Source organism: Rhinoraja longicauda, chromosome 38, assembly GCF_053455715.1.
Source record: "Rhinoraja longicauda isolate Sanriku21f chromosome 38, sRhiLon1.1, whole genome shotgun sequence".
NCBI lineage: Eukaryota > Metazoa > Chordata > Chondrichthyes > Rajiformes > Arhynchobatidae > Rhinoraja > Rhinoraja longicauda.
Window position 1 is genome coordinate 16,430,694 of NC_135990.1, and position 15,868 is coordinate 16,446,561.

At 47.6% G+C, this 15,868-nt stretch overlaps 1 protein-coding gene across 2 annotated transcripts in view; it reads right to left on the minus strand.

The window, feature by feature from the left end:
• LOC144610839 (nuclear receptor ROR-alpha A-like) overlaps nt 1-15,868 on the minus strand; it is a 192,640-nt gene that overhangs the window by 5,708 nt on the left and 171,064 nt on the right. For both annotated transcript variants that reach the window (XM_078429798.1, XM_078429799.1), the window contains 2 exons: nt 11,176-11,283; nt 4,180-4,290 (listed from right to left, as the gene is read on the minus strand). In XM_078429798.1, the coding sequence (XP_078285924.1) occupies nt 4,180-4,290; nt 11,176-11,283 (219 nt within the window). The remainder of the gene's footprint in view (nt 1-4,179; nt 4,291-11,175; nt 11,284-15,868) is intronic.

Below are 15,868 nucleotides of genomic sequence, written 5' to 3' on the forward strand. Positions count from 1 at the left end.
AGTTGAGGCACGCACAATAACAGCATTTAAAGAATATTGGAGAGGTACATGAATAGGAAGTGTACAAGAGGTACATGAATAGGAACTGTACAATGTGGCGTTCTGTGCTGCATCTTGGTGGGACCAGTCTGTTGCTGAAGGTGCTCCTCAGGTTGACCAGTGTGTCATGGAGGGGGTGAGCTGTATTGTCCAGGATGCTCCGCAGTTTGAGGAGCATCCTCCCCTCCAAGGCCACCTCAAGTGAATCCAGCTCCAGCTCCAACTCCACCCCCAGGACGGAGCCAGGCTTCCTGATGAGCCTGTTAATCCTGTTGGTGTCCGCGTCCTTCGCCCTGCTACCCTAGTCTCATCTACCTGCACTCAGACCATAACCCTCTAATCCCCTCTTATCCATATATCTATCCAATTTACTCTTAAATAATAAAATAATAAAATCGAGCCAGCCTCCACCACTTCCACCGGAAGCCCATTCCATACAGCCACCACCCTCTGAGTAAAGAAGTTACCCCTCATGTTACCCCTAAACTTTTGTCCCTCAATTCTGAAGCTATGTCCCCTTGTTGGAATCTTCCCCACTCTCAAAGGGAAAAGCCTACCCACGTCAACTCTGTCCGTCCCTCTCAAAATTTAAAAAACCTCTATCAAGTCCCCCCTCAACCTTCTACGCTCCAAAGAATAAAGACCCAACCTGTTCAACCTCTCTCTCTCTGTAGCTTAAGTGCTGAAACCCAGGCAACATTCTAGTAAATCTCCTCTGTACCCTCTCCATTTTGTCGACATCTTTCCTATAATTTGGCGACCAGATACTCCAGATTCGGCCTCACCAATGCCCTGTACAATTTCAACATCACATCCCAACTTCTATACTCGATGCTCTGATTTATAAAGGCAAGCATACCAAATGCCTTCTTCACCACCCTATCCACATGAGATTCCACCTTCAGGGAACAATGCACAGTTATTCCCAGATCCCTCTGTTCCACTACATTCCTCAATTCCCTACCATTTACCCTGTACGTCCTATTTTGATTTGTCCTACCAAAATGCAGCACCTCACACTTATCAGCATTAAACTCCATCTGCCATCTTTCAGCCCACCCTTCCAAAAGGCCCAAGTCTCTCTGTAGACTTTGAAACTCTACTTCATTACTAACTACACCACCTATCTTAGTATCATCTGCATATTTACTAATCATCCAGATCATTAATGTAAATGACAAACAACAGTGGACCCAACACAGATCCCTGGGGCACTCCACTAGACACTGGCCTCCAACCTGACATACAATTGTCAACCATTACCCTCTGGTATCTCCCATTCAGCCATTGTTGAATCCATCTTGCAACCTCACTATTAATACCCAACGATTTAACCTTCTTAATCAACCTTCCATGTGGAACCTTGTCAAATGCTTTACTGAAGTCCATATAGACAACATCCACAGCCTTGCCCTTATCAATTTCCCTGGTAACCTCTTCAAAAAATTCAAGAAGATTAGTCAAACATGACCTTCCAGGCACAAATCCATGTTGACTGTTTCTAATCAGGCCTTGTTTGTCCAAATAATTATATATATTGTCCCTAAGTATCTTTTCCATTAATTTTCCCACCACAGACGTCAAACTAATAGGTCTATAATTGCTAGGTTTACTTTTAGAACCTTTTTTAAACAAAGGCACAACATGCGCAATGCGCCAATCTTCCGGCACCATCCCCGTTTCTAATGACGTTTGAAATATTTCCGTCATAGCCCCTGCTATTTCTGCACTAACTTCCCTCAATGTCCTAGGGAATATCCTATCAGGACCTGGAGACTTATCCATTTTTATATTTTTCAAAGTGTCCGTACCTCCTCTTCTTTAATCCTCATAATTTCCATCACTACTCTACTTGTTTCGCTTACCTCACATAATTCAATATCCTTCTCCTCGGTGAATACCGAAGAAAAGAAATTGTTTAATATCTCCCCCATTTCTTCCAGCTCAGCACATAGCTGTCCACTCTGACTCTCTAATGGACCAATTTTATCCCTCACTATCCTTTTGCTATTGACATATCTGTAGAACCCCTTGGGGTTTACTTTTACATTACTTGCCAAAGCAGCCTCATATCTTTTTTTCGCTTTTCTAATTTCCTTCTTAAGATTCCTTTTACATTCTTTATATTCCTCAAGAACCTTATTTACTCCCTGCCGCTTATATTTATTGTATATCTCCCTCTTTTTCCGAACCAAGTGTCCAATTTCCCTGGAAAACCACGGCTCTTTCAAATTATTATTCTTTCCTTTCCACCGAACAGGGACATAAAGACTCTGTACTCTCAAAATTTCACCTTTAAATATCCTCCATTTCTCTATTATATCCTTTTCATAAAACAAAAAGTTCCATTTCACTCCTTTTAAATCCTTTCTCATCTCCTCAAAATTAGCCTTTCTCCAATCCAAAATCTCAACCCTTGGTCCAGATTTGACCTTCTCCATAATGATATTGCAACTAATGGCATGGTGATCACTAGACCCAAAGTGCTCCTCAACACATACCTCCGTCACCTGACCCGTCTCATTTCCTAACAGGAGGTCCAACACTGCCCCTTCTCTGGTAGGCACCTCTACGTATTGCTGCAAAAAACTATCCTGCACACATTTTATAAACTCCAAACCATCCAGCCCTTTAACAGAATGTGATTCCCAGTCTATATACGGAAAATTGAAATCACCCACAATCACTACTCTGTGCTTACTACTAATATCTGCTATCTCCTTACATATTTGCTCTTCCAATTCTCGTTCCAGACACATCTTCAAAGACGCGCTGGTTCGGAGGTTAATCGGCCTCTGTAAATTGTCCCTCGTGTGTAGTGGATGGGAAAGCAGGATAACACAGTGGTCGATGGTCAACGTGGACTCGGTGGGCCATAGGGCCTGTTTCCATGGTAAACTAACATTCAATTCGTCATTGCTCTGCCCACCTTACCAGTTGATCAAACCATCCTGTAGATTAAGAATATCCTCACTATCAACAACCCTCCCAATTTTCCAGTCATCTGAATCATATTTCCCAATCATATTTCCAATGTTCCTGTTTGGATTGTTAGCATATATGACAGACAGCAATGGTCTCAGTGGAGCACCACTGGCTTCAAATCAAAAACCCACCCTCTACCAACTACAGCCAAGCCAAATTTTCATCCAACTTACGAACTTGCTCTGGTCCTTTGGGCCCTAACATTTAGCTTTACAAATGGCCTTACAGAAGTCCCTGAAGACCACATCAATTGCAAAGCCTTCAACAATATACCACGTTACTTCAAAAAAATTAATTAACTTGAGATCTCCCCTCAAAAAGATATGCTGGCCATTTTTGATTAGGACAGATGAACCCCTGCCTTTCTAGGTGCAGATTAATTAAACTGTCGTGGACAATGGATATATATTCCTGATGAGTGCTTTGGGGATGAGGATCCTCACTTTAGACTTTAGATACAGCATGGAAACAGGCCCTTCGGCCCACCGAGTCCACAGCGACCAGTGATCACCTCGTACACAAGCACTATCCTACACACAATGGATAATTTACAGAAGCCAATTAACGTACAAACCTGCACGTCTTTGGAGGATGGGAGGAAACCGGAGCACCCTGAGAAAACCCATGTGGGAAAACGTACAAACCCTGTAGCAACAGCACCTGTAGTCAGGATCAAACCCGGGTCTCTGGTGCTCTGTGTCACCGTGCAGCCATGCAGACTGAAGCATCCAAGCTGCAGCCACAACATGAACATCCTCGTCTGTGGTATCACACATTGGCGGAGCCAGTCGCTCGGCAATCTCTGGTCGGCCCAGAAACCTGGGAAGAGAAAAGCATTCTGGCCTTCCATCACAGTGAGGAGGTGACTGGAGGGGACTCACTGTGATGGATGTTTCTTTTTTTTGTTTTGTGTTGGTTTGTGATTGTGTGTGAAATTGCTTATTTTTATTGCCCTTATTGTTGGACTATGGGGAACGGAATTTCGTCCAAAAGACTTGTTTTTTTGGATGACAATAAAGGTTATTCTGGTTATTCTCTGAAACCTGAGAAACATCGGCACTGTTTACAACAAGGGTGCAAGAGATGCTGCAGTGTAACGAGGAGACAGGCACATGTTCAGCAATGAGGATTGCCCTTGGTCATGGAGAAACTCACCAGCCGAGATCAACACGTAAGCAGAAAACAAGGCAATCTCATCCTCCACCAAGTGCAGCCCACACAGACTTTTGCCAGTTTCAAAGACGGAGTTGATCAAGTCATCACAACCTGCAGGACAAGAGATGAATGGACAATTAAATCATCAACGACCTTTTCTTCAAAGCATAAGAAAATAACTGCAGATGCTGGTACAAATCGAAGGTATTTATTCACAAAATGCTGGAGTAACTCAGCAGGTCAGGCAGCATCTCAGGAGAGAAGGAATGGGTGACGTTTCGGGTCGAGACCCTTCTTCAGACTGATGTCAGGGGTGCGGGACAAAGGAAGGATAATGGTGGAGACAGGTGACAGTGGGAGAACTGGGAAGGGGAAGGGGAAGAGAGGGACAGAGGAACTATCTAAAATTGGAGAAGTCAATGTTCAAACCACTGGGCTGCAAGCTGCCCAGGCGAAATATGAGGTGCTGGTTCCTCCAATTTTGTGAATAAATATTTTCTTCAAAGCAGGCCTGTTGGCCACTGTTTTTGCAGACTGGTGGAACTGTTGGAACTCAGGAATAGCCCAAATAAATCATCGCCAAGTAGGAACCAAAAGAGCATCTCTAACAGATTACTCTGCTCAAATAACCAAGAGTTACTGTGCAAACCAACCTGTGGGTTCAGGCCACTAACAGACCTGGTACAATTTACAAATCTCCACAAATTAGTCACCCACAAAATCTGAAAAAGGTTCCCGACCCGAAATATCACCCGTCCCTTTTCTCTAGAGATTTACTTTAGTTTAGTTTAGAGATACAGCATGGAAACAGGCCCTTCGGCCCACCAAGTCTGCGCCGACCAGCAATCCCCGCACACAAACACTATCCTACACACACTAGGGACAATTTTTACATTTACCAAGCCAATTAACCTACAAACCTGTACGTCTTTGGAGTGTGGGAGGAAACCGAAGATCTCGGAGAAAACCCACGAAGGTCACGGGGAGAACGTACAAACTCCATACAGACAGCACCCGTGGTCAGGATCTTCTTCTTCATCTTCTTGCGTTTGAGGCAGCAGAAGTTATGTAACGCCCTCCGGGCGCTGTAGCCAGTGCAGTGTGCTGTTGTCAAGGGCCGTGAGGTCTACCCCTCCACCAGGGGGACGGAGGACAGTGCAGTCGGACATGCCGTGCTGCGCTGTTTGCTGGTCTGCTCCACACACGCAGGCTGCTGATGGACGCAACCCCCAACGATGCATGTTGGCGTTGAACAGGCCGACCCCTGGGTGGAGCCGGTTCAGGGCGACCCACTCTTTGCGGGGCATGTCCGAGCCGGGTGGGGCTGTGGTGTTCGGTGCGACAGTGAATTGAGGAGATCGCGATGTCTGTTCCCAGCTGGTTCTCCATGCTCCTAGTATGGAGCCACAGAGGGTCGCTGCATGACGGGAGGAAGGGTGACGAGATGACAGGTCCCAGTTGCTGTGAATCCTGGGCGAGGTGGCGCAAAGGATGTTGGCGTCCGATGGGGCCTTGCACACCAGCCTATGAGTGAAGAACTCTCTACGAAGCTTGACAGTTGCGATACCTGCGAGCACCGGCAGGAGATCCGTCGGGGTAGGGCGTAGGCAGCCAGTGATGATCCACATGGTGTCGTTGAGGGTGGCGTCTAGCTTGCTGGTATGAGCGCTGCAGCACCATGCTGAGGCGGCATACTCAGCGGCACTGTACACGAGTGCAAGAGCACTGGTTCCAAGAGTAGATGTCCTGGCGCCCCATGACGATCCGGCCTAGCAACGCAGGAGGTTGTTCCGTGCCGAGACTTTAGCACGGAGAGCTTCAAGGTGTTGCTTGTAGGTCAGCTGCCGATCTAGTTTCACCCCGAGGTATGTAGGAAATGGGTTGTAGGGTAGGGGTGACCCATTGAGGGTGACGGTTAGCTGGCGTTGAGCTTCCTTGGTGTTCAGGCGAAAGGCCGCTGTAGTGGTTTTTGTCACACTCAGTTTTAGGTAGTCAGGATGGAACCCGGGTCTCCGGTGCTGCATTCGCTGTAAGGCAGCAACTCTACCGCTGCGCCACCGTGACCGCCCTTAATGGTTATCAGATGCTGCCTAACCCACTGAGTTACTCCTGCACTTTGTGTCTATCCACAGATTATTGATTGGTTTTGTGTATTCCAGTTTGCACCTCGCCCTGCACCACTTCTAGTCTTGTTAACAACTAGCTACATCGGTATATTAGTTATCCTTAAAAGGTTACGTGTTTTTAAGCAATGGATTTTGCCCATTGCTGTGGACACTCCCTCGCTGGTCGCCAGGGCTCATGCATTGGTTAATTCCCGGAATGGCGGGACTGTCGGATGTTGAAAGACTGGAGCGACTAGGCTTGTATAAACTGGAATTTAGAAGGATGAGAGGGGATCTTATTGAAACATATAAGATTATTAAGGGTTTGGACACGTTAGGGGCAGAAAACGTATTCCCAATGTTGGGGGAGTCCAGAACCAGGGGCCACAGTTTAAGAATAAGGGGTAGGCCATTTAGAACGGAGATGAGGAAAAACTTTTTCAGTCAGAGAGTTGTGAATCTGTGGAATTCTCTGCCTCAGAAGGCAGTGGAGGCCAATTCTCTGAATGCATTCAAGAGAGAGCTAGATAGAGCTCTTAAGGATAGCGGAGTCAAGGGGTATGGGGAGAAGGCAGGAACGTTGATCACATTGAATGGCGGTGCTGGCTCAAAGGGCCGAATGGCCTACTCCTGCACCTATTGTCTATTGTCTATTGGATGAGAATGTGTAAGGCATAATTAGTAAGTATGCAGATTACATTAAAGTGGGTGGTATTGTTGATAGCAAAGATGGTTAGCAAAAATTACAGCAGGATCTTGATCAGCTGGGCAAGTGGGCAGTAGAACGGTTAATACAGTTTAATGCAGATAAGTAATAGAAACATAGAAAATAGGTGCAGGAGGAGGCCATTTGGCCCTTCGAGCCAGCACCGCCATTCATTGTGATCATGGCTGATCATCCACAATCAGTAACCCGTGCTTGCCTTCTCTCCATATCCCTTGATTCCGCTAGCCCCTAGAGCTCTATCTAACTCTCTTTTAAATTCATCCAGTGAATTGGCCTCCACTGCCCTCTGTGGCAGAGAATTCCACAAATTCACAACTCTCTGGATGAAAAAGTTTTTTCACACCTTAGTTTTAAATGGCCTCCCCTTTATTCTTAGATTGTGTGGCCCCTGGTTCTGGACTCCCCCAACTTTGGGAACATTTTTCCTGCATCTAGCTTGTCCAGTCCCTTCATAATTTTATATGTTCTATAAGATCCCCCCTCATCCTTCTAAACTCCAGTGAATACAAGCCCAGAATTTCCAATCTTTCGTCATATGACAATCCCGCCATCCCAGATACCAATCTCGTCAACCTACACTGCATTGCCTCAATAGTAAGGATGTCCTTCCTCAAATTAGGAGACCAAAACTGCACACAATATCTGCACCATATCCGAATAATGTTAGATTTTGGGAAGTCAAACAAGGGCAGGACTTTCAAAGTGAATGATAGGGTCCTGGGGAGTGTTCTAGAGTAGAGGGATCTAGGAGTACAGGGATCCAGGAGTACAGGCACATATTTCCTGAAAGTGGTGTCACAGGTAGATAGAGTGGCCAATAAGGCTTTCAGTACATTGGCCTTCATCAATCAGGGTATTACATATAAGTTGGGATGTTATGTTACAAGACATTGGTGAGGCCGCATTTTGAGTACCGTGTTCACGTTTGGGCACCCTGCCCTCGGAATGGTGGTGTTAAGCTGGAATGAGTACAGAGAGGATTCATGAGAGTGTTGCCAGGGCTGAAGGACCTTAGCTATAAGGAGAGCTTGGGCAGGCTAGAACTTTATTCCTTGGGAGTGCAGGAGGCTGAGGGTTGATTTTATGGAGTGTATAAAATCATGAGGGGAAAATCATGAGAGTGAATATGAAGGAGATGATCACCTTGTTGGTTCAGTAGTCAATGGGAATTAGAAGAACAAATATGGCTGGAGATTGCATTGTAGCTGCAAGACAAATAGAGTTGTCATAGTACGGGATTGTAACATTCCCAATATAGGTTGTGACTGTTGTAGTGCCAAGGGCTTAGAGGGGTGGAATTTGTCAAATGTGCTCAGAAAGTTTCCTCAGGCAATAAGTCGAGGACTTTGCAAGGGAGAGGGCAAAGCTTGATCTGCTTTTTGGTTATTGGATAGGGCCAGTGACTGAAGTGTCCGGGAGCAAGCCTTGGCTTTGGGGGCCAGCAACCACTTTACTTTTGTTCATAAGATCATAAAAGATCATTTATTTCGAGAGGGCTTGTATACAAAAACAGGGATGTAATGTTGAGGCTCTATAAGGCGCTGGTCAGGCCTCATTTGGAATATTGTGAGCAATTTTGGGGCCCTTATCTGAGGAAGGATGTGCTGGCTCTGGAGAAGGTCCACAGTAGGTTTACAAGAAAGATCCCAGGAATGAGTATGTAACATATGATGAGCATTTAACATCACTGGGCCTATATATGCTGGAGTTTAGAAGCGTGAGGGGGGTCTCATTGAAACGTACAGAATAGTGAAAGGCTTGGATAGAGTGGATGTGGAGAGGATATTTCCACTAGTGGGAGAATCGAGGACGAGAGGTCACAGCCTCAGAATTAAAGGACGTTCTTTTAGGAACAAGATGAGGAGGGATTTCTTTAGCAGAGGGTGGTGAATCTGTGGCATTCTTTGCCACAGAAGGGTGTGGAGGCCATCAGTGGATATTTTTAAGGCAGAGATAGATAGATTCTAGATTAGTACGGGTGTCAGAGGTTCTGGGGAGATGGCAGGAGAATGGGGTTAGGAGGGAGACATCAGCCATGATTGAATGGCGGAGTGGACTTGTTGGGCCTATCTCTTATCTTATGAATATTGTTACATTACAACAACTACACAACTTAATCTGCCGTTCCTCCAATCAGAATAAGTATGGAGCTACACTCGAGGGTTGAAAGATATTCAGTGTTTGAGATTGGCTGATTGGAGTTTTCACCATTGATACTGCCAGGTAACTGGAATAAATTCTGGTTAACAGTTGCCAGCTACGCAACAAGTTAAAATGTATAACTTGGGTCACGCACACATGAAATTAAAGAAATTACATACTAATATTAAAATACAGAAGGGCTTGATATTTTATTCGCATCGAACTGTGGGGGCAACTTTTGAGTTGGATTCTGTCATCCGCAGAAATCTCTACACAGCTGGTTATATTCATTCTTCACTCCAACCCTTCAGGCGGCACGGTGGCGCAGTGGGTAAAATTACTGCCTTACAGCACCAGAGACCCGGGTTTGAACCTTACTGAAAAAGTCTGGTCTACCCCAACAACTGCTGACGACATTCTACCGCTGCACCATAGAAGGCATCCTAACACATGGCATCCCTGTGTGGTATCTCAGCTGCACGGAGGCAGAGAGGAAAGCTCTTCAGCGGGTAGTCCATAGAGCTCAGAGGACCATCGGAACACAGCTACCAGCCTTGGAGGGCATCTACAACACACGATGCCTCAGAAAAGCCACCAGCATCCACAAAGACTCCTCACACCCCTGCAACAGTCTATTCGAACTCCTACCATCGGGCAGACGATACAAGGCCTTCTACGCCCGCACCTCCAGACTCAGGAACAGCTTCATCCCCAGGGCCATAACTGCTATGAACCGGTCCTGCTGAGCCGGATGGTCACATCGTACAGTGATCTGGCACAGATCTACTTGCACTTTATTCTGTTTTTAAACTGTTACAATTTGTTTCATTGGGTTGTTTAAATTAATACTGACTAGCTAATTAATTTATTGCATCGTATGGGAGGCGCATTCCCAATCTCGTTGTACCCCTATACAATGACAATAAAGATATATTGTATTGTATTGTATTGTCTACACTGTACTGTCTGTACTGAATTTGCACGTTCCCCCCGTGGTGGGTTTTCCCCAGATGCTCCGGTTTCCTTCCACACTCCAAAGAAGCGCAGGTTTTTGGGTTAATTTGGCTTTGGGAAAAGAATTGTCCCAGTGTGTAGGATAGTGTAAGTGTGTGGGGATCACTGGTCGGCGTGGACCCGCAGGGCTGAAGAGCCTGTTCCCGCGTGGTATCTCTAAACTCCACTGCCTGTGGGTTCCCCTCCAAGTCACACCATCCTGACTTGGATATATACCACCATTTCTTCATCAACATTCAATCTAAAGCCTGGTTTCCCCTCCCCACCAGTAGGGTTGATGCACCTCCACCACCAGAATTACTGCAGTCGTTTGAGATGCAGGCTCACCCCCCAACCTCCCAAGGGGAATAAAATCTCAGCTTGGCCTCAACATCCAGATCCTGAAATCAATAATATATCCGGCTGTATATATATGATATGATATGATAACTATCGATGTTGGGAGGTGGAGGAAGAATCAGAGGAATGAGTTAGGTTTGAGGGTGAGGGGAGCTGGGGACAAGGTGAAAACAAAGTGAAGCCTAGGGGAGTGATGGGGAGAGAGTGGAGTAGAAGTGAATGAATGGAAGGAAGATGCAGTGGGAAAAGGAGAGGAGTGGGAGGAAGAGATGGGAGGAGATGGGCTAAGAAAGGGATGGGGTGAAGGTGAGGGTAAAGGACAATGGAGGGGCTGAAAGATAGTGGATGGGGTTTAGAGAGGATGGGAAGGTCGGGAGTGGAGGTGGTGGAGTGGCTCGAGGGGTAAAGTGGTTTATGGTGATGGGGTACCAGAGGGTGAAGGACGAGGAAGAGTGCTGGAAGGAACTGCGAAGACAGACACAAAATGTTGGAGTAACTCTGGATAGAAGGAATGGGTGAAATTTTGGATTGAAATCCCCCTTCCGACTTCTTCAAATCTGAAGAAGGGTCTCGACCCGAAACGTCTCCCATTCCTTTTTGTGTGCAGCATTTTGTGTCTATCTTCAGAATGGACAAGAGGGGCAGACAGACAGTACAAGGGGTCGTTACCTAGTGATTTGAAGACATCTGGACCGGCGAACTTCCCGTCAAAATACACGGTGTTGTTCTGGGAGTCGAAAGCTCGACACATTCGGACGAACACAACTTCTAAAGAACCTGCGGACATGGTGAAAATGTCAACAATTTAGCGGCAAGCTCTAAAACCACCACTTGCAACAGCACGGGAACCATTGCCTGCAGAGAGAAAGTTCCTGGAGTACGAGCACATTTGGCACATATGCAACTGCACAGTGAAATTCTTTTCGCATTTACTACACATGCGCGCGCTGCCATTTTGGCGCCATTATTCAAAGTCCAAAGTCCTGTCGGCCCATCTGGCCATCTTTGTGTCTCGGGGGCCTCCTGCAGCTGACTGTAATATTGCCGGAGGCATTACCCTATCACCCTCCTAGCAGCCCATGCTCCTCACATCCGACATCTCCAGCTCCCTCGCGGTTACGCCGTTCTACGAGCCTTCGGGCGGGTTACCAGTCCCGCCAACACTGTAAATGCCTTCTCCTGCCGCTGAACCAACTCGTGGATCTGCTCGACTTCTCCAGCAACCTCTCAGCACCTTCTAACCGTGCAGGCCCCTGGATAATCAGACAGCTGCCTTTGGTCAATGTGACCACGCCGTGCCAGCCACACAGAGTGGTCAGACAGCTCTCCTTAACTCTGTAACCTGGAGGGGTGATGGGTTAATTGTTGCTCGAACTCCTTGCCTTGCCTGGAGATGAAGTGTATTGTGTTCAGTTCTGGGCACCATGTCATAAGAGAGATCTTGTCAAGCTGGAAAGGGTGCAGGGTGGATTTACAAGGATGTCGCCAAGACTCGGGTGTCTGAACTATGGGGAGAGGTTGAATTGGCTGGAACTCTATTCCTTGGAGCGCAGAAGGATGAGGGGTGATCTTATAGAGGTGTAAAAAATCATGAGAGGAATAGATCGGGTAGATGCACAGAGTTTCTTGCCAGAGTCGGGGAATCAAAGACCAGAGGACATAGGTTGAAGGAGAAGGGGAAAAGATTTAATAAGAATCTGAGAGGTAACTTTTTCACACAAAGGGTGGTGGGTGCATAGAATGAGCTGCCAGATGAGGTAATTGAGGCAGGGACTGTCGCAACATTTAAGAAACAGTTAGACAGGTCCATGGATAGGACAGGTTTAGAGGGATCAGGGCTAAATGGAGGCAAGTGGGACTTGTGTAGCTGGGGCATGTTGGCCGGTGTGGGCAGGTTAGGCTGAAGGGCCTGTTTCCATGCTGTATAACAGGTATAACAGAGCTTTATTTGTCGTTCGGTACCGAAGTACCGAACGAAACTACATAGCAGTCATAGAAAAGAAAAAGAAGAACACAAGACACATGACCCCAACACAAACGTCCATCACAGTGACTCCAAACACCCCCTCACTGTGATGGAGGCAACAAAACTTCCACTCTCTTCCCCACGCCCACGGACAGACAGCTCGTCTCCGACCAACCCGCACAGTCCCCGCACCGGGCGCTGAAACGTCTCGCGGCCGAACCGGGCGATGAAAGGCCCGCGACCAAGCCTTGCGCAGCTAAGTCCCGTGGTCGAGCCGCACCGGGCGATGTCAAGTCCCGCAGCCGAGCTGCACCGGGCGATGTTAAGCCCCGCGGCCGAGCCGCACCGGGCGATGTCAAGTCCCGCAGCCGAGCCGCACCAGCGGTGAAAAGTCCCGCAGCCGAGCCGCACCGGGCGATGTTAAGCCCCGTGGTCGAGCCGCACCGGGCGATGTCAAGTCCCGCAGCCGAGCCGCACCAGCGATGTAAAGCCCCGCAGCCGAGCTGCACCGGGCGATGTTAAGTCCCGCAGCCGAGTTGCACCGGGCGGTGTTAAGCCCCGCAGCCGAGCTGCACCGGGCACTGTTAAGTCCAGCGGCCAAGCCGCACCGGGGGATGTAAAGTCCAGCGGCCGAGCCGCACCGGGGGATGTTAGGCCCCGCAGCCGAGCCGCACCCCGCGCCGTGAGGAAGAGAAAAGTCCCCCCCCCACACCCACCCACCCACACAACCACCCCCCCCACACCACCACCCCCTCCCACACATACACAACCAAAAAAATATATATATATAAAAACCATCCCAACACCGACACACAACAAAAAAGGAAAAAAAAAGACGGACAGACTGCTAGTCAGCCGCTGCCGTTAGGCGCCGCCATCTATTACACTATTTCCAGGTGAACTGGTGAAGTGGGCCAAGGAATGGCAGATGGAATGTAACTCAGGCAATTGTGAGGTGTTGCATTTTGCTGGTTAAACCAGGGCAGGAATTACAAGGAGAGTGTGTCAAAGCAGAGAATCAGGGGTGCTGGTATGTAGTCCCGTGCACATGCAATACAGGTAGACAGGGTGGCGAATAAGGCATTTAGCATGCTCACCTTCATCAATCTAGACGGAGTCTAGGATTGGGACCTAATGTTGCATCTGCACCAGTTGTTGGGCAGAACACACATGGGAGTACTGTATGTAATTCTGGTCAAGGGGACAAGGGGGCTTGACTTGTAAGGAGAGGCTAGACAAGCTGGGACTTATTTCCCTGGAGCATATTTAGACAGATAGGAAAGATTTAGAGGGATATGGGCCAATGGGAACTAGTTGAGATCGATATCTTGGTCAGTGTGAATTGGGCTGAAAGACCTGGTGCAGTGCTATATAACTCTCTCACTCTATGATCCTGGGGGACCCAAACCCTTGGCCTAACCACCAATCTTCCCCAGACCCTGCAACACTCCCAGGCACCAACCATGCTCTCTACTTTCACGACTGTTCATTGTTTAGTTTAGTTTAGTTCAGTTTAGAGATACAGTGCGGAAACAAGCGCTTCAGCCCACCGAGTCTGCGCCGCCCAGCGATCCCTGCACATTAGCACTACCCTACACACACTAGGGACAATTTACATTTATACCACACTAATTAATCTACAAACCTGTACGTCTTTGGAGTGTGAGAAGATCTCGGAGAAAACCCACAAGGTCAAGGGGAGAATGTACAAACACCGTACAGACAAGCACTCGTGGTCGGGATGGAACCCTGGTCTCTGGCGCTGTATGCGCTGTAAGGCAGCAACTCCACCGCTGCGCCACCGTGCCACCCAGGTTGTCTCCTCCTTAACCTGGTGCTCTCCACAAAGAGTGCCAATGCCCACCTTTTGACTCTAATTGATTAAGGAGTCCCCAGCCAGAGGAAACATCCACCAGAGCAAACCCCACATCAATTTAGTTCATTTCAATGAGATTACTTCTCATTCTTCTAAAGTCAAGACAATACAGGCACCAAATTGCCTCCATGGCTCATTGTTCAGCATCCCATCCACAATTCATCCAGAGAGTTGTGAATCTGTGCAATTCTCCGCCACAGAGGGCAGTGGAGGCCAATTCACTGGATGGATTTAAAAGAGAGTTAGATAGAGCTCTGGGGGCTAGTGGCAGGCACGGGTTATTGATTCTGGACGATCAGCCATGATCACAATCAATGGCGGTGCTGTGAAAAATGGCATTGGCCACTTCCTTGTCAATGCTACCCACTGCCCGCAACAAAATGAAGGATGTTTCCCCATCCACAGTTGGCATTTTAGTGAACTTGCAACAAAAAAACAGGGCAACCAGCCACAGGTTAAAAAATTCCTTAAAACCCCTCCATTTAACCCTGGCAACATGACTGTCCATACTTTCTTCCTCCTGTACAGGTTCACCACCAATTTCCTGGCAACCTTAGTTCCTTTCTGTATTATCCGTTTTGCCGGACTAACAGAGGTCACCACCTCCGGGAGGAGTCCAGCAGTACTGGAATGGTCCACTCAAGCAGACGAGGAGCAGAGATATCAGCCCGCAAAGTGGGCCTCGGCAGTCGGCTATGGGAATGGATCTACCGGCTCCAGCTGGCCGGAGTTCCAGAGCCCTGGCCGCAGGGAGCATATTCAACCCGCCGATCCTTGCAGAAGTCCTGATGAGATTGAGATTGGCCATTTCATCCGGCCTAGGTGCCAAATGTTCGGAGGGTGTTCTGGGAGGGAATTTCAAGTGTGCTCTCATAATTTTGTCTGGATTCAAGGAGGTGTCGGACCACCTATTGCCATAAAACTGGTGATGGACCCATATATATATCTTGCTTCCTCTAGGTTGTTTTCCCTGTGCACAGAATTCTACATTCTCACCAATCTCTGGATCTCCTGCTTAACTGGATTTATTAGTGATCAATATTGAGGCTCTTTGGTTATGGTATAAGAAAATAACTGCAGATGCTGGTACAAATCGAAGGTATTTATTCACAAAATGCTGGAGTAACTCAGCAGGTCAGGCAGCATCTCAGGAAAGAAGGAATGGGCGACGTTTCGGGTCGAGACCCTTCTTCAGACTGATGTCAGGGGGGCGGGACAAAGGAAGGATATAGGTGGAGACAGGAAGATACAGGGAGAACTGGGAAGGGTGAGGAGAAGAGAGGGACAGAGGAACTATCTAAAGTTTGAGAAGTCGATGTTCATACCACTGGGCTGCAAGCTGCCCAGGCGAAATATGAGGTGCTGTTCCTCCAATTTCCAGTGGGCCTCACTATGGCACTGGAGGTTTGGTTATGGTATCACCCAAACAGACTATGAAGTTTTTCTACAATTGTAAAGCTCTCTGTCAGTCTGTGTTGGGTCCACCAGGGTTATAAAGTGAGAGAGTTAAACAACACTAC